The sequence below is a fragment of the Chelonoidis abingdonii genome, chromosome 26, assembly GCF_003597395.2.
Source record: "Chelonoidis abingdonii isolate Lonesome George chromosome 26, CheloAbing_2.0, whole genome shotgun sequence".
Classification (NCBI taxonomy): domain Eukaryota; kingdom Metazoa; phylum Chordata; order Testudines; family Testudinidae; genus Chelonoidis; species Chelonoidis abingdonii.
The window spans coordinates 2,069,236-2,091,847 of NC_133794.1; the positions used below are offsets into that span (position 1 = coordinate 2,069,236).

Below are 22,612 nucleotides of genomic sequence, written 5' to 3' on the forward strand. Positions count from 1 at the left end.
AAGTCGCATGTGAAATATGCATTCGGCATATCTCATGGAAGCAAGGAGGATAGACTCCAGCGGGTTCGTAATTCACTCAACGGGTGAAAACTGTCAAGGCCTGGGATGGGATGTTACTTGTAGCGAGAGTTCCCTACAAGGATCGGTTTTTGGGGAAAAAACCGATCTTAATTAACTAACCTATATTAAGACTTGCGGACGCATGAGGTGAGCAAGAGGACTGAGAAGTCAGACTTTGTTGAGCCCCAGCACCGGGAATGGTGGTTAACTAAACGTTTGCGGATGACACGAAAGCGTCGGGGGGGTATTGCAACCTAGGAGAAGGACCGGACACTACTATTCAGCGAGATCTGGACCACCTGTACACTGGAGTAATAGTAATAAGGATGCAAATAATAATAAGGAAAAGTGCAAGGTCATGGCACTTAGGGATTAATAAATAAGAATTTTCAGAATATACGTTGGGGAACGCATCTAGTCTGAAACGACCGGAGGAGCTGAGAAAAGCGACCTTGGGGTAAAGTTTGGTTGATAGCGGATGACATGAGCGACCAAATGGTGATTATGGCTGTTAAAAAAGCAAAATGCGCGGTTTTTAGGATGCAGCATCGGGGGCGAGGTATTTTTCCAGCAAGGAGAAGGAGGTGTTAGTAGCGTTTAATAGCGGCCCCGCCTGTGAGACCTCACCTGGAGATATTGGGTGTGCAGGGTTTCTGGGTCGTCGCCAGTTAAGAAGGATGCAATTCAAACTGGAACAGGGTTCAGAGACGGGCTAACCTAGATGATCCGAGGAATGGAAAAATCTGCCTTATCGAAAGGAGAACCTCAAAGAGCTTGGCTTGTTTGCTGGCCCAAAAGAAGGGCTTCCGGGGGATATGCTGCTTCTATATTAAATATATCAGGGGGATAACGTTAGGATGAGGAGAGGATTCATTTAAGTTCTAGTAGCTAATGTAGGCAGAGGACAAATGGGTACAAACTGGATATAGGAAGTTTAGACTTGAAAATTCAGACCGAAGTTTCTACCTATGGTAGGGGAGTGAAGGTTTGGAACAGCGCTTTCCCGCGGGACAGTATGTGGGGGCAAAAGAGACTTAGTCGGGCTTTAAGACTAAGCTGATTAAGTATATATGGAGGGGATGTTATGATGGATAGTTAATTTGTCAACTTGGATTTGGATTTGATCGGGCAAGATAAGGGTCTGCTCGAATAGGGTCTGTGAGGGGAGTTGGATGGGATGGGAACTGAGTTAACTGCACGAGAAATTTTTCCTGGGTGCTGGCTGGTGAAAGTCTTGACACAATGCTCACCGAGGGTTAGCTGATTGCCATTTGGGGTCGGGAAAGGAACTTTTCCTCAGGGCGGAATTGGCAGAGGGCCTGACGGTTTTTCGCCTTCTCTGAAGCGTGGGCAGGGGTCGCTTGCTGGTGATTCCCTGCAGCTTGAAGGTCTTTACAAATCTCAATTTGACATTTCAATAACTCAGCGGGTCATTTTTGGATGTTTTCTACATTTTCAAATATATTGATTTCAATTAGAACACAGAATACAAAGTGTACAGTGCTCATTTTATATTTATTTTTTATTACAACCTAATACAAGTGCTGTAGTGCAATCGCTTTATCATGAAAGAGACTCTGACCCTCTCCCCACCTTACCCCTGCTTGCCAGGAGCCAATCACAAAAAAATAAAACAATAAAAGAAGCAGCAGCAACAAGCCACAAGCCAAAAACTAGCCAACAAGCAATTCACAAGTCAATTAAGCCAAAAACAAGCCCAATTTCTGTGTTTTTGTTGTGGGTTTGGCATGTCTGACTGTCAGCCCCACATGCAGGAAGTGAGGTTCCATTATGGTGCTTTGTTGTTATTCTTCTCCATTGTTATATGGACTTATCCCTCTGGTAAATGAATTGACACTAAGGAACAAATTGTGACTTAGCATAAGTGGGTGCATCTCTGTGGATTTGCATCTGCTTTCACCAGACCAGACTTTAGTCCTAGGGATTCATTTCACATAGACCACCAAAGAACCATCAGATGGTGACGTCTCCAGTTTGTTTAGTCAACTGGTCCAGTAATTTAGAACTGGAACTCTCCAGTGTTCATAGCAATCCAGTCTCCCCTGCCTTGGAATAACTTTTGCTGGAGAGTGGTCACTCTTGCCAGGGTTTGAGTTGTTCTACAGAATCTTCCCCTCCTACAGCTCCTTCCCAGTAAGTGCCCTTCCAGTGCCCTCCCAGAGCATCTCCTTGTGGTACAGCAAGCACTCTTCCCTCAGTTCCCTCTGCGGCAGGCCTGCACAACTCATAAAGTGGAGAGGGCCACATTACTCCAAAGAAAACAGCTGAGGGCTGAAACCCCCCGGCCCAGTGGAAACACCCTGCCCCCCCAGGACTTCCCGGTCCTGCAGAAACAAACCCTCCTTCCCCAGCACTGCCCTACCAAAACAGCTGTGGGCCAAAAAAGATGGTTACTCACCTTTGTAACTGTTGTTCTTCGAGATGTGTTGTTCATATCCATTCCAGTTAGGTGTGCGCGCACCGCGTGCACGTTCGTTGGAGGACTTTTTACCCTAGCAACACTCGGCAGGTCGGCTGGGCGCCCCCTGGAGTTGCGCTGCTATGGCACCGGATATATACCCCTGCCGACCCAGCCTTTTATTAAACCTATACAGTGCTGTAGTGCAATCGCTTTTCATGAAAGAGACTCTGACCCTCTCCCCACCTTACCCCTGCTTGCAGAGCCCCAAAATAACATAGACACAGCAACCAAGCCACAAGCAAAAACTAGCCAACACAATTCACAATCAATTAGCCAAAACAGCCCAATTTTGTGTTTTGTTGTGGTTTGGCATGTCTGACTGCAGCCCCAACTGCGGAAGTGAGGTTCCATTATGGTGCTTTGTTGGTTATTCTTCTCAAACTTGTTTATATGACTTATCCCTTGGTAAATGAATTGACAATAAGGACAATTTGGTGACTTAGCATAGTGGGTGCATCTCCTGTGGATTTGCATCTGCTTTCACCAGACCAGACTTTAGTCCTAGGGATTCATTTCACATAGACCACCAAAGAACCATCAGATTGGTGACGTCTCAGTTTGTTTAGTCAACTGGTCCAGTAATTTAAACTGGAACTCTCCAGTGTTCATAGCAATCCAGTCTCCCTGCCTTGGAATAACTTTGCTGGAGAGTGGTCACTCTTGCCAGGGTTTGAGTTGTTCTACAGAATCTTCCCTCCTACAGCTCCTCCCAGTAAGTGCCCTTCCAGTGCCCTCCCAGAAGCATCTCCTTGTGGTACAGCAAGCACCTTCCCTCAGTTCCCTCTGCGGCAGGCCTGCACAACTCATAAAGTGGAAGGGCCACATTACTCCAAAGAAACAGCTGAGGGCTGAAACCCCCCGGCCCAGGGAACACCCTGCCCCCCAGGACTTCCCGGTCCTGCAGAAACAAACCTCCTTCCCCAGCACTGCCCTACCAAACAGCTGTGGCCAAAAGATGGTTACTCACCTTGTAACTTGTTGTTTCTTCGAGATGTGTTGTTCATATCCATTCCAGTTAGGTGTGCGCGCACGCGTGCCACGTTCGTTGGAGGACTTTTTACCCTAGCAACACTCGGCAGGTCGGCTGGGCGCCCCTGGAGTTGCGTCTGCTATGGCACCGGATATATACCCTGCCGACCCAGCCACCCTTCAGTTCCTTCTGGCGGCTCCTCCGACAGTGGGAAGGAGGGTGGGTTGGAATGGATATGATCAAAACATCTGAGAAACATCAGTTACAAAGGTGAAATAACCATCTTTCTTCTTCAGTCGAGCTCATATCCGTTCCAGTTAGTTTTATTAAACCTATACAAGTGCTGTAGTCAATCGCTTTAATCATGAAAGAGAGACTCTGACCCTCTCCCCACCTTACCCCTGCTTGCAGGAGCCATCACAATACATAAGAGCAGCAGCAACCAAGCCACAGCAAATACTAGCCAACAACCAATTCACAATCAATTAGCCAAAACAAGCCAATTTTGTGTTTGTTTGTGGTTTGCGCATGTCTGACTGTCAGCCCCCAATGCCGGAAGTGACGGTTCCATTATGGTGGCTTTGTTGGTTATTCTTTCTCAACATTGTTTATATGACTTATCCCTCTGGTAAATGAATTGACAACTAAGACAATTTTGGTGACTTAGCATAGTGGGTGCATCTCCTGTGGATTTGCATCTGCTTTCACCAGACCAGACTTTAGTCCTAGGGATTCATTTCACATAGACCACCAAAGAACCATCAGATGGTGACGTCTCAGTTTGTTTAGTCAACTGGTCCAGTAATTTAAACTGGAACTCTCCAGTGTTCATAGCAATCCAGTCTCCCTGCCTTGGAATAACTTTGCTGGAGAGTGGTCACTCTGCCAGGGTTTGAGTTGTTCTACAGAATCTTCCCTCCTACAGCTCCTCCCAGTAAGTGCCCTTCCAGTGCCCTCCCAGAAGCATCTCCTTGTGGTACAGCAAGCACCTTCCCTCAGTTCCCTCTGCGGCAGGCCTGCACAACTCATAAAGTGGAAGGGCCACATTACTCCAAAGAAACAGCTGAGGGCTGAAACCCCCCGGCCCAGGGAACACCCTGCCCCCCAGGACTTCCCGGTCCTGCAGAAACAAACCTCCTTCCCCAGCACTGCCCTACCAAACAGCTGTGGCCAAAAGATGGTTACTCACCTTGTAACTTGTTGTTTCTTCGAGATGTGTTGTTCATATCCATTCCAGTTAGGTGTGCGCGCACGCGTGCCACGTTCGTTGGAGGACTTTTTACCCTAGCAACACTCGGCAGGTCGGCTGGGCGCCCCTGGAGTTGCGTCTGCTATGGCACCGGATATATACCCTGCCGACCCAGCCACCCTTCAGTTCCTTCTGGCGGCTCCTCCGACAGTGGGAAGGAGGGTGGGTTGGAATGGATATGATCAAAACATCTGAGAACACATCAGTTACAAAGGTGAAATAACCATCTTTCTTCTTCAGTCGATGCTCATATCCGTTCCAGTTAGGGTGTGATTCCCAAGCCTTACCTAAGTGGTGGGGTTGGAGTGAGATGCGGCAGAATGCAAAATTGCTGAGCCAAAGGCTGCATCATCTCTAGACTGTTGGACCAAAGCATAATGTGAAGCAAAGGTGTGGACCGAGGACCAGGTAGCTGCGCGACATATTTCCTGGATTGGTACATTAGCCAGGAAGGCAGCAGATGAAGCCTGAGCCCTGGTAGAATGTGCAGTGAGGTGGCCCAAGGGAGCATGAACCAAGTCTTAGCACGTGCGGATGCATGCCGTCACCCACAAGGAGATCCTCTGGAAGGAGACAGGTAGGCCCTTCATCCGGTCAGCCACTGCAACAAAGAGTTGGGGGTATTTACAGAAGGGCTTCGTCCGGTCAATATAAAATGTGAGCACCCTACGGACATCTAGGGAATGTAATTGTTGTTCCCGTTGAGATGAATGCGGCTTCGGGAAGAAGACCAGAAGAAAGATGTCCTGATTGGTATGGAAGGCCGATACCACTTTAGGGAGGAATGCTGCATGTGGTCGCAACTGTACCTTATCCCTGTGAAAGACAGTATACGGTGGGTCCACCGTGAGTGCACCAAGCTCGCAGACTCATCTGGCCGATGTAATGGCTATGAGGAAAACTGTCTTCCAGGACAGGTATAGCAGTGAGCAAGTTGCCAATGGCTCGAATGGTGGAAGCATAAGTCTGTTTAGGACTAGGTTGAGGTCCCAGGTAGGGGCGGGGTGGCGTACTTGGGGGTATAGGTGCTCCAGACCCTTGAGAAACCTAGTAACTATAGGGTGCGAGAACCTGGAGCGACCATTCTCTCCTGGGTGGAATGTGGAGATGGCCACCAAGTGTACCCTCAAAGAAGATACCACCAGGCTCTGCTGCTTAAGAGACCAAAGGTAGTCCAGGATGGTAGGGATCGAGACCTCAGGGGAAGTAACATTCTGCATTGCTCACCAGCAGGAGAAACGTTTCCACTTGGCCAGATACGTTGACCTAGTGGAAGGCTTCCTGCTACCCAGGATTATTTGTTGTACCGAAGCAGAGCAGCGCAACTCTGACTGGTTTAGCCATGCAGCAGCCACGCTGTGAGGTGAAGGGCCTGCAGGTCTGGGTGGTGAAGGCTGCGTGGTCCTGAGTTATGAGGTCTAGGTGGGGTGGCAGGGTAATTGGGTTGGTTATTGACAGATCGAGCAGCATGGTGTACCAGTGTTGTCTGGGCCACGCTGGCGCAATCATGATTAGGTGCGCTCTGTCCCTGCAGAGTTTTAGCAGGACCTTGTGAACCAGCGGGAATGGTGGGAAGGCATAGAGCAACCGGTGCTTCCACGACATTAGTAATGCATCTGAGATCGATCCAGGTGAAAGACCTGGAAGGAGCAGAACATCTGGCATTTCCTGTTCACACAGGAGGCGAACAGGTCTATGTGGGGAAATCCCCACTTCTGGAAAACCGAATGAATAACGTCCGGCCGTATCGACCATTCGTGACGCAGGAAGGATCTGCTCGGTCGATCCGCCAGAATGTTCTGACCCCCTGGGAGAAATGACTCTACCAGGTCTATTGAGTGGGCTATGCAGAAGTCCCAGAGTTGGATGGTCTCCTGACAAAGGGGGGAAGATCGAGTCCCTCCCTGCTTGTTTATGTAATACATGGCCGTTGTGTTGTCTGTGAACACTGAGACATAACAATCGTGTAAATGTTGCTGAAATGCCTGGCACGCCAGGCAGACCGCTCTCAGCTCTCGGACATTTATGTGACGTGCCAGTTCCTGCGATGACCAGAGGCCCTGAATATGAAGGCATCCGAGGTGAGTCCCCCAGACGAGAGATGACGCATCTGTTGTCAGGGACAGTGAGGGTTGTGGGGGATGGAACGATAGCCCCGCACACACCAGGGAGAGGGTCAGCCACCAGTCTAGGGAGCCTAGAGTGCTCAGGGGAATGGTGACTATTGTGTCTATTGGGTCTCTGCCCGGACGGTATACCGAGTTGAGCCAAGTTTGGAGAGGACGGAGGCGGAGCCTGGCGTATTTGGTCATGAATGTGCAGACAACCATGTGACCTAGGAGACTGAGACAAGTGCGAGCCGAGGTCGTCGGAAAGTTCTGTAGACCTCGGATGATTGTTGTCATTGCCTGGAACCGCAGCTGTGGTAAGTAGGCCTTGGCTAGACTGGAGTCCAGGGTAACTCCTATGAAGTCTAACCTCTGTGTGGGAACCAGAGTGGATTTTTCTGTATTGATCATCAGGCCTAGACATGTGAATAGGTCCCTGACAATGCCCACATATTGTGTAACTTGTGTCTTGGAGGTTCCTCTGATGAGCCAATTGTCCAGATACGGGAATACGTGTATCTGACGTCGGCAGAGATATACGGCAGCTACGGTCATACACTTTGTAAACACCCTTGGGGCCATGGAAAGGCCAAAGGGGAGGACCGTAAACTGGAAGTGCTGACGGTTGGCTACGAAGCGAAGACACCTCCTGTGTGAAGGAAAAATGGCAATGGGAAAGTATACATCCTTCATATCGAAGGCAGCATACCAGTCTCCAGGATCCAAGGATAGGATAACGGTCCCCAAGGAGACCATTCGGAACTTCAACTTTATCATAAACTTGTTGAGTCCTCACAGGTCTAGGATAGGCCTGAGGTTTCCCTTTGATTTGGGGGTCAGGAAATAACGAGAGTAAAACCCCTTGCCCGTTTTGTCTTTTGGCTCCTCCTCTATTGCTCCCATGGCAAGGAGCTTCCACACCTCTTGCAGGAGGAATTGCTCGTGAGAGGGGTCCCTGAAGAGGGACTGGGTTGGAGGGTGGGAAGATGAGATTGAAACGAATTGGAGGTGGTATCCATGTTTCACCATGCGTAGGACCCAGAGGTCTGAGGTTATCCGAGACCACGCAGGGAAGAAGTAGAAAAGGCAGTTGGAGAAGGGGGGAAAGGGATCCTGGCCTGAAACTGGTACGCCGTCCTCAGGCGTACCTTCAAAAGGTGGACTTAGGTCCCGCTGGTGGTTTGGAGGGACCTTGATTTTGGCCCCCTTGGGGTCCTGACTGGCGTCTATGCCCACCCCGCCCGCGCCATCAGCCAAAGTCTTGTCTATATCGAGGCATAAAGTACAGGCAGTGAGTCTGGGGACGGAAAGGCCTGCGTTGGGTCACGGGTGTATGCATGCCTAAAGAACGCATGATGACTTGATTGTCCTTCAGGCTCTGCAGTCTAGGGTTGGTCTTTTCAGAAAAGAGACCCTTACCATCGAAAGGTAAATCTTGGATGGTATACTGCAGCTCCGGTGTGAGGTTGGAAACCTGTAGCCAGGAGATGCGTCTCATGGTGACACCCAAGGCCAGGGTCCTGACTGCTGAGTTGACCGCATCTAGCGAAGCCTGGAGGGAAGTTCTGGCCACCTTTTTCCCTTCCTCCAAGAAGGCAGCGAATTCCTGGCGGGAGTCTTGGGGAAGTAGCTCTGTGAACCAGCCCAGCTCCGCCCAGGTGTTATAATTATAGCGACTCAGCAGGGCTTGCTGATTCGCCACCCAGAGCTGTAGGGCGCCTGCTGAATAAACTTTGCGGCCAAGTAGGTCCATTCGCCTAGCCTCTTTTGACTTCGGAGCTGGAGCCTGTTGGCCATGGCGCTCCCTCTCATTGACGGATTGAACAACTAGTGAGCAGGGAGGAGAGTGGACATACAAATACTCGTACCCCCTAGAGGGTACCATGTATTTACGCTCGACTCCCTTTGCCGCAGGAGGGATGGAGGCTGGAGATTGCCATAAAGTGTCGGCATTGGCTTGGATGGTCCTAATAAAGGGTAGAGCCACTCTGGTGGGGGTATCTGCTGACAGAATGCTCACTACAGGGTCCTCGACCTCCGGGACCTCCTCCACCTGGAGGATCATGTTGAGTGCTACCCTCCTGAGGAGGTCCTGATGGGCTCTGAGGTCGATTGGAGGAGGGCCCAAGGAGGATGTTCCTGCCACCGCCTCATCCGGAGAGGAAGAAGAGGAAATGCCGGGGATGAGTGGGTCCTGTGTGGCCTCCTGGTCTTGGGCCGTCTCCTGCTCCAGCGGTACCGGGGAGACCGATGGGTGAACTAGTGCTTCCTCTGTTCCAGCCAGAGGAGGACAGGTAGCTGTAGCCTCTGGTGCTCGGTGCTCTGATGGAGCAGAGCAGGACGGGACTATTGGAGCACCTTGGGCTTGGTGGTACGCCCAAGGCGTCCAAAAGGACCACTGATGTGGGCCTTGGTCCTGGTCTGGGCCTCTTGGAAAACTCCTGCGGGCACATCTGAATCGAGGTGTTGAACATAGTAGCTGTCCACGTGGGATGACACCAAAGTGTGTCTGGATGGCCATGAAGGAGCGGAGAATCCCTGGACAGAGGTTCCAGCGGACCTTACTCTACTGTGTATCGGAGACAGGTGCCGGGAAGCATATCGGTACCAGGAACAAGATCGGGACCTGCAACCAGAGCGGTGCCTGGAGGTCAACCAAGATCTCGAAGCTCGGCGTCGTGATCGGCTACAGGAGACACGGTGCCTGGAGCGGTGCTGAGAGCTGGAACGATGCCAAGAGTAGCGGGCTGGTGAACGGGATGCCGACTGGTGCCGCGAGTTCGACCAGTACCGAGGAGGGGAACGGTGCCGGGACTGCGAGCGGTGTCGGGAGCGGGAGTAACATCTGGACCTGGAACGTCTGCGGGACTGCGATCGTGAGTGGTGCCGGTCCATTGTGCCCACAGAGGATGGTCTTATCAAGGTCAGTTTGCCTGTTGATTGTATTACCCGCACCAGCGGTGCCAGGGGTGGAGGCAGTGTCGACTCTGTCAAGGCAATCAGATCCCTCGCCGCTGAGAATGTCTCTGGCGTGGATGGTATAGTCAGCTGTACCGCGGCCCGTGCCGGGGAGCTAACAGGCACCGGACTCGACGGCCCTTGTGGGACCAGAATCGACGGTGCCGACGTTGTCGGTGCCGCGGCGGGTGTCAGTGCCAGGTGATCCAACTTAGACATGCTCTCTGCCTGCGGGGCGGGCAGCACAGAGGTAGCAGGAGTCTTAGCTTCTCTCGACCTCGGGGAGAGGGAGCGGCGTGGAGCCAACTTCGGTGCCGGCGACGGCTGGTGCCGAGAGGCTTTGACAGTACCAGCGTGGTCTGGTGCCAGAGGCACTTCTGCTAGTCGATTGGCCAGTGCTCGGTGCCAAGGGGGGAGGGGGGAGAGCCGCCTCCATGAGGAGCTGTTTAAGTCTGATGTCCCGCTCCTTTTTTGTTCATGGCTTGAAAGCCTTGCAAATGGGACACTTAGCTGTTAGGTGCGATTCTCCGAGGCACTTCAGACAGGAGTCGTGTGGATCTCCTGTCGGCATTGGCTTGTGACAGGCCGAGCACAGTTTGAAACCCGGTGAGCCGGGCATGGGCCCCGGCACCGGGTGCGGGGAAGGGGCTAATCCCTGAACCCTTCTAACTATAGTGGACTAACTATGCTATAAACAAATACGCTAAGTATAACTATATAAAAAGGATTATAACTATATACACGATAAAGAACAAAAAAACTATGAGTAGCTAGGGAAGTGGAGGTCAGCTAAGCCGCGCTCCACTGTTCCAACGACTGACACGGGCGGTAAGAAGGAACTGAGGGGTGGCTGGGTCGGCAGGGGTATATATCCGGTGCCATAGCAATGCCACTCCAGGGGGCACCAGGCTGACCCGCCGAGTGTTGCTAAGGTAAAAAGTCTTCCGACGAACGTGCACGCGGTGCTTGCACACCTAACTGGAATGGATATGAGCAATCACTCGAAGAAGAAAGGAAGGTTGGGGGTGGGAAGGTGATACTTGATTTTAAATCAACCAGGTGCTCCCAGCTGAAGAGGTGGCTGGGGGCCCTCAGGGTCAAATTAAAGGGCCTGGGGCTCCAGCCGCTGGGGGAACCCGGAGCTTTGCGGGGCTGGGGGAAGGATTTAAGGGGTCCAGAGCTCCTGCTGCTGAGGGGAGCCCGAGCCCTTTAAATCCCAGCCCCAGCCCATCCGCTGGAGCCGCCACCAGGATTCAAAGGGCTCTGGGCTGCCTGTGGTGGCAGGGAGCCCTGAGCCCTTTAAATCTCAGCCATGGCCTGGAATCTCTGCGGGCAGCCCAGAGCCTTTGAATCCCATCCGCGGCTGGCAGGGCCGGCTTTAGGAAGTGCGGGGCCCAATTCAAACATTTTCGGCGGGGCCCCAGCAGGGATGACTGAAAAAAAAAAAAACGTAAAAAAAGCGCCTTTCATTTCTTAGCAACCGGTTCCCTATAAAAAGTTCTGCCACAGTATGTATTTTTTGTACCAATAGGGTTACCATACATCCGTATTTTCCTCCTGGATGGCAATTTAAGAACCAAAAAGCCTGACATGTCCAGGAAAATACAGATGTATGTTAACCCTACCTAAAGTTCTTTTTTAAAAAGATGGGTCTGAACTAGAAATGAGCTCCGCCACTCCCTGAGGGTGTGCTAGGGTGCACATGTGTGGGTCCCAGCTGCTCCCTGCCCACCTGATTGAAGCAGATGTGCAGGGTTACTTCCCTGGGAACTGCAGGGCACCAGTGGACATGGGGCTGGCTGGAGGTGGGAGGGAGGGGGCTGGAGGTAGGGTCTGGCTGCAGGCAGGAGACGGGGTGTGGGGTGGGCTGGCTGGCTTCAGGCAGGGCCACAGGGGGGTGCAACATGGGTTGGCCCGGCTGGAGACAAAGGAGTGCGGGACTGGCTGGCTTCAGGCAGGGGGGTGTGGCAGGGGTTGGCTGGAGACAGGGAAGGGGGTGCAGGGCTGGCTGGAGACAGGGGTTGGTGCAGGGCTGGAGGCAAGGCAGGGGGTGCGAGGCTGGCTGGAGATGGGCTGGCTGCAGACAAGAACTGGTGCAGGCAGGGCGGGAGGTGGGGGGCTGGTGCGGGCAGGGGGCGGCTGCGGGCAGCTGGTGCAGGTACAGGGTGTACAGCCCATCCTGTATGGTGAGTGCCCCCTCCTCCTGCCTCCCCCACCAGGGTAGCAGCAGCAGCTCGGGGCTCACAGGCTATTTAAAGGGCCTGGGGTTCCCTTGCTTCGACTGCCCCAGCCCAGTTAATAGCTGCGGGAGCCCTGGGGAAGTGGTGGGGCTCTGGTGGCTATTTAAATGGCCAGAGCGGTAGAAGCGACGGGAACCCTGGACTTTTTAAATAGCCCCCAGAGCCCCACAGCCCTACCCCAGAGCTCCAGCAGTGGTGCTTTAGTGGCCTGTACACCCCCCCCACACATTCCCACCTGCATGCCTCACATCAAATGGGAGCTGCCTCAGGTAAGTGCTCCAGAACCCAACATCCTGCCCCAACTCTGAGCCTCCTCCCTCACCCTAGCTCCTGGCCAGATCCTGCACCCCAACCCCCAGCCTGCTCCTGCACCCTAACTCCCTCCCAGACCCTGCACCCCCACACTCAGCTCAGTGCAGAGAGAGATGACGAGAATGGGCTAGAACCAGGGAGAAAGTAGGCACCCGCTCTATGTGAGCAGGGGCAGGGGGGATCTTGTTTACCCCCTCCCCAGCCCTGCTGCACCTGCAGTCTACCCCCAGCTTCTCCCTTGCTCTGAGGACTGACCCTAGTCCCGCCCCACTGTGGTTTTGCCTCTAGCCCCTGCTTTGCTCCAGTCAGCAGGGACTAAACCTCCTCCCATACCCCACTGTACTCATCTTGCCCTGTCCCCTGCCTCACTCCAGCTGGGGACCAATCCTTCCCCCCACCCCATGCTCTGCTGTGCTCTTGCCCCTGGCCCCTGCATTGCTCCAGCTGGGGACCAATCCTTCCCCGCTGCCCCCACCATGCCCTGCTGTCAGGGTGGATAAAAATCAATGACTTTTTTTAAAAAAAAATTAAAAATTGATTTTTTTTAAGTTAAATCAGCTTTTTGAGAGAAAACCTATCTAAAGATAGTTTTAATTAAGATACATTATATTTCATCATGGAATAGGGATTATAAATTTGAATAACAAAATACTAATAGGAGATATACCAATCTCCTAGAACAGGAAGGGACCTTGAAAGGTCATTGAGTCCAGCCCCCTGCCTTCACTAACAGGACCAAGTATTGATTTTTACCCCAGATCCCTAAGTGGCCCCCTCAAGGATTGAACTCACAACCCTAGGGTTAGCAGGCTAATGTGCAAACCACTGAGTTATCCCACCCCCCTACTAAGTCTCTGCTATGAGACAATATATTCATGTAATGTTTAAGAAAAGTTTTGTAAATGTGTTCTGATAGTTCATGGATTAGGGACTCAATTTTATGGGGTTCCACAGGCTTCTGTACAGATTATTGTGGTTAATCTTTCTATCTACCCAATGGGACTCAGTGCTCAGTCTAGAAGATATCATCAGAGATGCTTAGTTTTGCACTTCTCAAACTGTGGATTTGTGTCTCCAGAGATGACAAGCATGTTAACAGCAAAAAATGTTTTAAAAATAAATAAATAATATATAGAGGTGAGAAATAACAGACCTCTACTCTATTGCCCCTCTGCAAACGTGTGTACACAGCGTCAATCCCTTACCTCTCTTTAAATGTGAAAAGTTTCAAAAAGTTCAATGAATAGAAGGTCGTTGGGGGTGGAGTAGATCTGGGCAAGGAGAAGTAGTCTGGAGATTAACATGAGAAGCGAGGGACATATGCTTTTTTGTTAAAATACTATGTTTGCTGTTGAAGAAAAAAATCCAGAATACTTAATGTTGTTGTTTTAGTTAAATAAAACAATTCAAATGTCTGTCTGGTTGTTGTTCTCCTCCTAATACAGCCTGGTAAGAAAATCCTCCAAATATGAATGATTAACCTGTTGAATTGGAGATAGTTCACCTCCCAATGACTTCATAAATATCTGCTTCAGTTATCTTTGCTAAATGAAATAACCAATTATTCATTTTCTGATGTAGCTGTAAAACTCATCTGAACAGTCTTCAGAATACATCATTGTTTAAAAATGTATATAGTGTGTATCTTCAAAAATGAAACCTACGTCTATCTCTGAGTTGTGAAGAATATGTATTAAGGTTATAACAACCAACAAGAATGCACTTTTATGTAGAAAACCATGATTAAATCAAGTCTTCCTGACTAGTGATTTAAATCATGATTTAAATCAAATCCACCCTGCCCTCTGTGCTCTTGCCCCTGGCACCTTCATTCCCCAGGGGGGCCCACAAATGTGTTTGGCGCCAGGCTCACAAAAAGTTAATCCAGCCATGGTTACCTTCTCAGAGTAAGCTTTTGGTCTCGATTACACTGGAGTAAATCTGTAAACTCTCCATTGACGTCAATCTGGTTTACTCTTACACTTATCAGAATATGACCCATTGATTTAATCTTAAAACTCGATGGAAGAATTTGTAGATATCTGTCTCTTCAGTGGAAGAGCTGTATTTAATAAAGGGGGCTGAGATCTACAAAATCCCTCCTTAGAGGCTACAGTTACTGGCACTGCCCTGAGAGGCGTGAACTTTTCCCATTTGTCTTAATGGGTTTTAACTCGGGAGCCTGAATGTGACCTTTTAAATAACAACACAGTTTAACTACATCAGCAGACTATGTGGCTTTGTTTTTCTTGGCAGCTTTTGGAACTTGGGGGAACCAGACATGCAGGGTGAGGAGGAAGACTGTGTCAGCATGACGTCTACCGGGACATGGAATGATTCCAAGTGCTCCCAGATCTATTACTGGATTTGTGAAAAGACATGGATCTGCTGACCCACTTTTCAGACATGCTCTTGTTATGGGACTGAGCACAAGTTCTACTGCTCCTCCTGCACCTGCTCAGTGGCTGACAAGAATTCACTCCAGCTCCCCAGTAGCTGAACTGAAGATGATGTTTCTCCTGATTGTTCATAGTGTTCTTCTGCATGCTAGTTAGGGCTGTAGGTTCAGGGGTCCAAGTGATCCCAAAAAAGTGGCAGTATTGTACCTCAGTCCTGCTCACTTCCTCAAGCTTTACCCACAAAACGCAGAGCAGCTACACACTTCAGCTAAAATTATCAATAGTTGAAATGTAACTGTGTTGACATGTAAATGGCCACCATTGGGCTTCAGAATCAACACTGACTTAAAACAAATAAGGAAAGTTCATGCCACTGAGAGCTATGAGGCCCAATTCTGTACTCGCATCTGTTTTAAATCAACATAACAACTGATTTCAATGTTGTTACCTCTGCATCAGTAGTGTCTACTTAACTCTTGGAAATTATGGCTTATATAGACTAATTCTTATAGTTCAAGTCCACTTCTCAAAAATATGATAGTGTTGACAAGACCCCTTAAGGGGATGCAGCCACTTCACTCACACCATATATTTAGGCTTGGCAGAATTAGATTGTTTTTATATATACACAATTTTGACAGATAAATAGTATCAATGTTTATTTAAGTATTTAAAAATTGTCAATTTAAATGTTCATAGTTGTAGAAAATTATGGGCAGGTCAGACAATATTTTATGACAGTAGATGTAGACATTCAAAAAGTTAAAACATTATCATCATTAAAACCACAAATTGTCAATGTCACATATCAGAATATACAAAGTAGATATCTAAATCAAACTCTAATATATGCTTGAGCAGTATTTTCTTACTTTATCCATCTGTAAATTCTGATCATTAGCAATGAAAAATTGTTTGTAGGTTTGTGTACTGTGAAATTGACATTTACCAGCATTGAGTGATAAACATCAAATCCTTTCAAGTTTACATATATTCCTCCCTCACTTTCTATCACTCCATGCAAGTTGCATCTCTCCCTGTCTTAAGCCATGTCCTTTCATTCATTTGTGGAATAATAATTATGTGATTCTGTAGCTAGGGTCAAGTTAAGTTTTGCCCTTTAAAACAGGGATTCTGCTTTATTGTTACGTAGAAAGAACATAGCATATTTTCCTCAAATGTGCAGCAATTGTAACTGAGCACAGAATGGATTGTCTGAGGGTAAATCTGTTGACTAGTTTGGATTATAATCAATTAAACTTGTGTCCTTTTAAGGGGTGCATTGCACATTGCCAGCCTTTTTTTGTACCGAATGACAAAATCATCTGTTGCGACAAACTCTCTGTTTAAAGATTGACCTAAGTGCTCTAAAATTGATGTTTGTTGGATTTCTTTAAATTTGGTGTGCCTCAGGAGGATGGAGGGTAGGATTAGTGATGCAAATTTGGAGTCATTCGAGCCAGGGATTCCAGAGATATAAACCTGGAAAAAATAGCTATTTTTTAAAAAAAGGTTTCTAGGTGCGGTTTTTTTGCAGAGAGCTAGAGATAAACTATTGATGGGATGCAGGTAAAAATGGTCTCAATCTGTTGAGTTTTACCCAAGATAATGTGTTGTACTCACTAAATCTTTGGGGGATCCAAACTGAGAACAGTATTTAAGAACATGTACATTTTTACACTGTATGTGCACCAATACAAAAAAACAACTAGACGGCTTCCATGCCAGTTTTTTATGCTTTAATCCTCGACTCTTGTAAGAGATCTAAATCTGCATAGTTAATTGGATTGCTTTGAAATCTGGTGTGCCTCATGGTGGCATAGGGTAGAGTTAGGGATCCAAATTTGGGGTCATTTGGCCAAGAAGTTCCCGAGTTACAGATCCCCTCCAAAAAATGGTTTCCTTCTTTAGCCTTCCGCTGTTAATCTGAGAGGTATTAATGACTGGATGAATCTCAGGTTTGGTCTACACTACAAAGTTAGGTCAATGTAAGGCAGCTTATGTTGACCTAACGCTGTAAATGTCTACACTACAATGTTGCTCCTGCCAATTTAAGTCACCCACTACACCGACTTAATAACTCCGTCTCCACAACAGGCATAGCACTTAGGTTGATATAGACACTGTATAGACATAGTATAGACACTGCATTGCTTACTTCAGCCTGTTCTGGCTGAGCCCAGGGCTCATGGCTGGCAGTGCCCCACAATGCCCCACACAGACAGTTAAATAAATGCAAGTGCTCCTGGTGAGAACATTCACTGCCAACAGAAGGAATTAGTGTGGACATGCAAAACTGATTTAATGACTGTGGTGGCTGTAGGTATAACTTAAGTGGACGTAACTTTGTAGTGTAGACTTGCCCTCAGAGCCCTTGATGGCTGTGAACTCAGCCTGAAATTACCATATCTAAGGATAACCTCCTACCTAAGACAAAAAGGAGTTTGGAACAGAGTGGTTGGAGGTGCTACAATTTATGACTTATAGGTGCCAGATTTATTTTGGTGGAAATGTAATCAAACAACTTGGAGGGGAAAAAATCAGACCTGTGACTGCTTCTTGAGATGGGAGGGATATTAGGGAGGGGAAGGAATAGAGCTAGAGGGGTGTGAGGCTGGAGCAAGAAAGATTCTGGGGAAGTGGATAAATAACGGATGGATGGTAAGTGTGGTGAAAGAGTTTGGGCGCTGAGGTGAGGGAGGCATGGTACCCCCCACCTCTGCCAAACCATTCCAACCCACCGGCACCCCAACCACCATGCAGCTCCAGTTCTACGAGTGCACCTCAACCCCCTTTCAAACAAGCATCCCTCCACCATTCCTGTACCCCACAGCTCTGCCAGTGCACCTCAACACCCTGGAATCCCCAGCTCTGCCAGTGCACCCCAACCACCTTGTACCCCAACAACATGTCCTACCAGTTCACCCCAAACCTCTTCATGCAAACACCCCAGCTCTTCCAGTGCATCCCCAAATCCCTGCAATCTGAGCTTTGCCAGTGCACCCCACCCCCCCGGCACCCTCCAGCTCTGCCAGTGGTCTAGTCGACCCCATCTTCCCTGCACCCTCAACTCTGCCACCACATCCCAACCAACTTATACCCCAATCTTCCTGCACCCCAATACTCTTCCACTGTAACATAATTGTCCTTTGTTCCAGACACAGGATGTGATTCAGGTTATAGGAGAGGGCAAGTAATGGTAATAGGAGCATTTGTCTATGGGAGTGAAGAGTTCAGGGAGATGCATTCCCTGCTTGCAGTGGGGAGGCTAGGCATAGTAGGGGGGAGGGGCCATATTGGCAGGGGAGTACATTGAATGGGTCAGGGGCACGGCTGGGGAGGTGTGCCAGAGCACGGCTGGTGGGACAGAGCTGATGTGCGCAGTAGGTAAGAGGTAGGAATGGCTGGCTCAGTGTGCTAATTGTGAGACCAGAAATGTTGAACTACCCAAATGACTACTAACTTCTAACAACAACACATCTTTTCTTGTTCCAAAAAACAGGAAATTCAACAGCAAAAGCCTGTTAGCGCAGAGTTAAGGTTGCTTGGCAATATGTTGTCCGCTTGCAGAATATTGATATGAGCAAAACCCAAACTTCTGAAAACCAGGAAGTGCAGAGTTAACATTGCCCAAGCAACCTTAACTCCACCCTCTTCCAGCAATGCCCAAATGCAAACCGTTAACATACATACTTGACTCTGCCAACCCACAGTTGCTGAGATCTACAAGCTTTTCCCCTCCTCTTACAACCCATTCAATCTCACCCACAGGATTCCATCGAACACTTTTAAAGGCCCCCCCCAAAAAAGACTTGCCGATGGCATGTTCCCACTATATTTTTTGAGCAATGCCTCAATATGAACTCAGCACTTACTCCCACTAGCTCTTGGCACTGTTAAGATCCAGGAGGTTCAAGATCCTGGCATACTCCCTCACACTTTGCCAACACCCCAGAAAGAATACCGCACATTACAATTTAAGAACTACTTCACAGACTTTTACAGTAACTCCCTTATACTTACCCACAGGATACCATCTCACTTTCACTTCACCACCATTAAAGCATTGCAATCCCCTCAAATTCTGTCTCCCTGCTGACAGTATCCCTTATAATAAAAGCCCTGTGTCCTGCTATTGACAATCCTACACAGAAAGTATGCATACTGCAATCTGAAGGTATGCACACACCACTTCTCTTTCCCTCTCACAGGAGAAAATGGAAAACATTGATCTCCTCATATCACAGGGTACGTCTACACTGCACGATTATTTCGAATTAGCTTAAACCGATATTACAAAACAGATCTAATAAAATCGGTTTAGCGCGTCCACAGTGGGATCACGAAATGCTCACAGCATGCCGTTCCAAAGATGAAATGAAAAAGTTTTGAAAGAATTTCAAAAGTCTATGGCTGAAAAAGGGCACAGCAGGTACTCCCTGCAGTGCAGAGTAAAGTCAAGGAGCTTAGGCAGGCCTACCAGAAAACCAGAAAGAGCAAACGGAAGGTCAGGCTCTGAGCCGAAAAACATGGCCGCTTCTATGCTGAACTACATGTAATTTTGGGGTTCAGCGCTACCAGTGCCCCACCCTGTCCGGTGATTCAGACTTTGGGATTGAAATATCAAGTGTTCTGAGGATGTAGCCGGGGCGAAAGATGGAGAGGAAGATGAGGATGAGAAGACCATGGTGAGAGCACACAGGCAGTCCATAAACCCCACAGCCAGGATCTTTTAGATACCCAGAATTACAGTCCTGTGCTCCAAGCGACAAGCCAGACAGTGAAGCCATGGAAGCGACCTCCGGTAGAATGTCCCTTCATTCTGTATCAAACACGGATTAAACAGATGGTTTTTTAAGATCAACATTGAACAGGGCTTTTGCTGCAGTCGCAGCCATATAAGGTTACAGGAAAATTTCATTAACATGTCTGGGGATGACGCGAAATCTTCCAAATTAATCTCCATGAATCGATCGTAACTCAAAAAGCCTTATGATATATGAAGAACATTTCTGGCCAAGGCAGCCTTATCCGTTCCCCATAGTAGGTAACTTTTCAATGCCATGCATTTTGCAAGACATTGGTACTGCAGCATTGAAGGCATTGCACTGAAGGCATTGCAGAAACAAACGATCTGCCTCCGCAGTGGTATTCTCAGGAGAGAGATATCATCCATTGTTACCTTTAGAAATCAGGAATGTAAATAGGGGCAGACATGGGCGATTTGCTACGGCCAGAGCTGGGGATGGGAGAGGGATAGCGACAAGTTTCAGCTTTCTGGCAAGCAGGATTCCTCCAGCTACCAGCAACGCGCTGCGGGGTGAAGTAGGGTGAGCACTAGCAGCGATCGTATATGATAGGAGCCATGCGCTGTGGTGGATGTGAAAGAGGGGGGTTGGGCTTGCAGGTCCTCTTAACAGGAGCAAGCATCATATAGATCACTGTGTATATGAACGGCGGTGAAGTCAAACTTTTAAAGCCTTACTTACCATCGCGGGGGGGGGGGGGGGGGGGGGGGGGGGGGGGGGGGGGGGGTGGGGGGGGGGGGGGGGGGTGGGGGGGGGGGGGGGGGGGGGGGGGGGGGGGGGGGGGGGGGGGGGGGGGGGGGGGGGGGGGGGGGGGGGGGGGGGGGGGGGGGGGGGGGGGGGGGGGGGGGGGGGGGGGGGGGGGGGGGGGGGGGGGGGGGGGGGGGGGGGGGGGAGGGGGGGGGGGGGGGGGGGGGGGGGGGGGGGGGGGGGGGGGGGGGGGGGGGGGTGGGGGGGGGGGTGATGTAGGGTGGCCGTACCCTGCGTCTGTGGTGTGTGCCACAACCCGTCACACAGACACTGATATTAACGATACCAAAAGCGACCTTGTGTAGAGATCAACATGTTGCTCTGTAAGGTGGAATAGTGTTCTTTGTGAAAGAGTACTAGCATTGTTCTGTAAAAGATATCTTTCCACATACTTATCAGCCACGCGTTGCTCTTGGCCCTTCTGCCTGCCCATGCCGCTCGCTATGTCTGCTAGCGAAATATTGCCTGTCCATGTGCAGTCCCTACGCCATCACGAGGGCGTGCTGCTGATAGCGCGGGGAAAAGAAGACACGAATGAAATGTTCACAGGAATACAAAGGTTGTGATGTATTTGCAAGTAGATGCTGTGGCTGTAAAGATAACGCCAGAATGATGCGTAGATCGGTGATTCTTATGAGAGACACAAGAGGTTGGAGATGTAGGATTGGGGACTTGTGCTGAGGATGCCATGTGTGGTTGATACGACTAAAAGATGCTTCTTTCATTTCTGCTGGGGCCTGGCTCCAGTGCTCAGTACCCTCCGAGAACCAGGAATTTGGGGAAGATAGCGTAGGTGCATCGCCGTACGACCGAGGAGGAACGCCGGCTGGCAGCAGATGCTCGCTGCCACCACCTACGTAGCCTCCTTCACACTTAGCGAAGAAGATAGCCACCAACCATCCAATGTTCTGCTGCCGTAATCCACCACCACAAACGAAACTCCGCTTCCCCGCCGTCTGAATTCCGTCCTCTCCACAGAATACACACACACAGATCCCCTCCTCCGCTTCCCGCCGACATCTCGCTTCCACCGGCCAAATCCACCACCACAGATGCCGCCTCCCTCTCACGCCACCAAATCCACCCACCGATGACTCCTTCCACCGGTCCACCAACGACAGCTGCAAGAGAAGCACAGGGTCACCACCATCAGCGTAAGGACAGCCAACAAACAGCCCCAGGGAAAGTACAACAACATATCAAACATGAAGACCAACAAACTACTTAAAGACATCCACATGGCCAACCTCCGGCTATCCTGTGTAGGGAAATGAGCATAGTCATATCCACACCAGGAAAGCAGGTCCATGCTTCCACGGAGCCCTGCCTCATTTAGAACTTCCACCTTAGCACAACGGATGTGCTAAGTATTTATTTATCTCCACTTATAATAGCTCCTACCCAGCAAATATGGGCAACTTGAAACCATTTGAAAATTACAAATCCCAACAGGCAATGCCACCTACCTGGAACTCCTCTCCTTCCAGCAGTTTCCTGTACATGGCGATCTCGATATCCAGGGCAAGTTTTGGACATTCAGCACATCCTGGTACTCTTTCATAAGTTAGCCAGATCCCCCTTGTCTTTCTGCAGGGCACGTTCCAGCTGATCCCACTTGTCCCCTTTAGATCCTGAGGGCCAACTAACCCTTGCTCCTCTGCCTCGGAGTGATGCGACCAACGCAGCTGTGCGATCTGAAAAGGAAGGAAAGGGCATGATGTCAAACTATGACCCACGATCACACCGAGGACCGCGTTGCGTTCTGATGGTCATATGGAGTTCACACACAACACGCGCTGGAAGCTGCTTGGCGCATGCGGGAAGACACGTCAAGTCTGAGGGGCCATTGAGTCTGAAAATTCCTTCAAGTTCTTTTCATTACACACAGCACGACCAGCAATGGACTCTTCAAGGGAAGAGCAGCGCATAGCAGAGTGCCGCTTGCACACCACACTCAAGTATAACCTCCCTGCAAGCCCACGTCACAACACACCAAATATCTACCCAAATATCCCCATCAGCATTCCACAGGACTTGTCAAGAATCTTTGTCCGCGGAGAAAAGAACTTCTATTGTGCCCCCGCCTACTCCTCCACCCCCTGAGAATTCAAGTAAAAGGCTGTAATTACGCTACAATGTGCTTAATGGCCTTTCCCTTCCCTCCTTCCAAGCATAGCAGCCAGGGATACCTTCCTAATTCTCTGCTTTTTTATGTTTGTATAATGATACATCGAAAGGGGGAGGGTGGGTTGCTTACAGGGAAAGTAGTAAGGAAAAAC

The 22,612-nt window shown here is 49.5% G+C and overlaps 1 protein-coding gene across 3 annotated transcripts in view; it reads left to right on the forward strand.

Moving 5' to 3' along the window:
* Nucleotides 1-17,321, forward strand: part of LOC116826550 (C-type lectin domain family 17, member A-like) — a 34,939-nt gene extending 17,618 nt beyond the window's left edge. For all 3 annotated transcript variants that reach the window (XM_032783358.2, XM_032783350.2, XM_032783365.2), the window contains one exon: nt 14,636-17,321. In XM_032783358.2, coding sequence (XP_032639249.1) covers nt 14,636-14,771 — 136 coding nt within the window. In that variant the 3' untranslated portion in view covers nt 14,772-17,321. The remainder of the gene's footprint in view (nt 1-14,635) is intronic.
* The last annotated feature ends 5,291 nt before the right edge of the window (nt 17,322-22,612 follow it).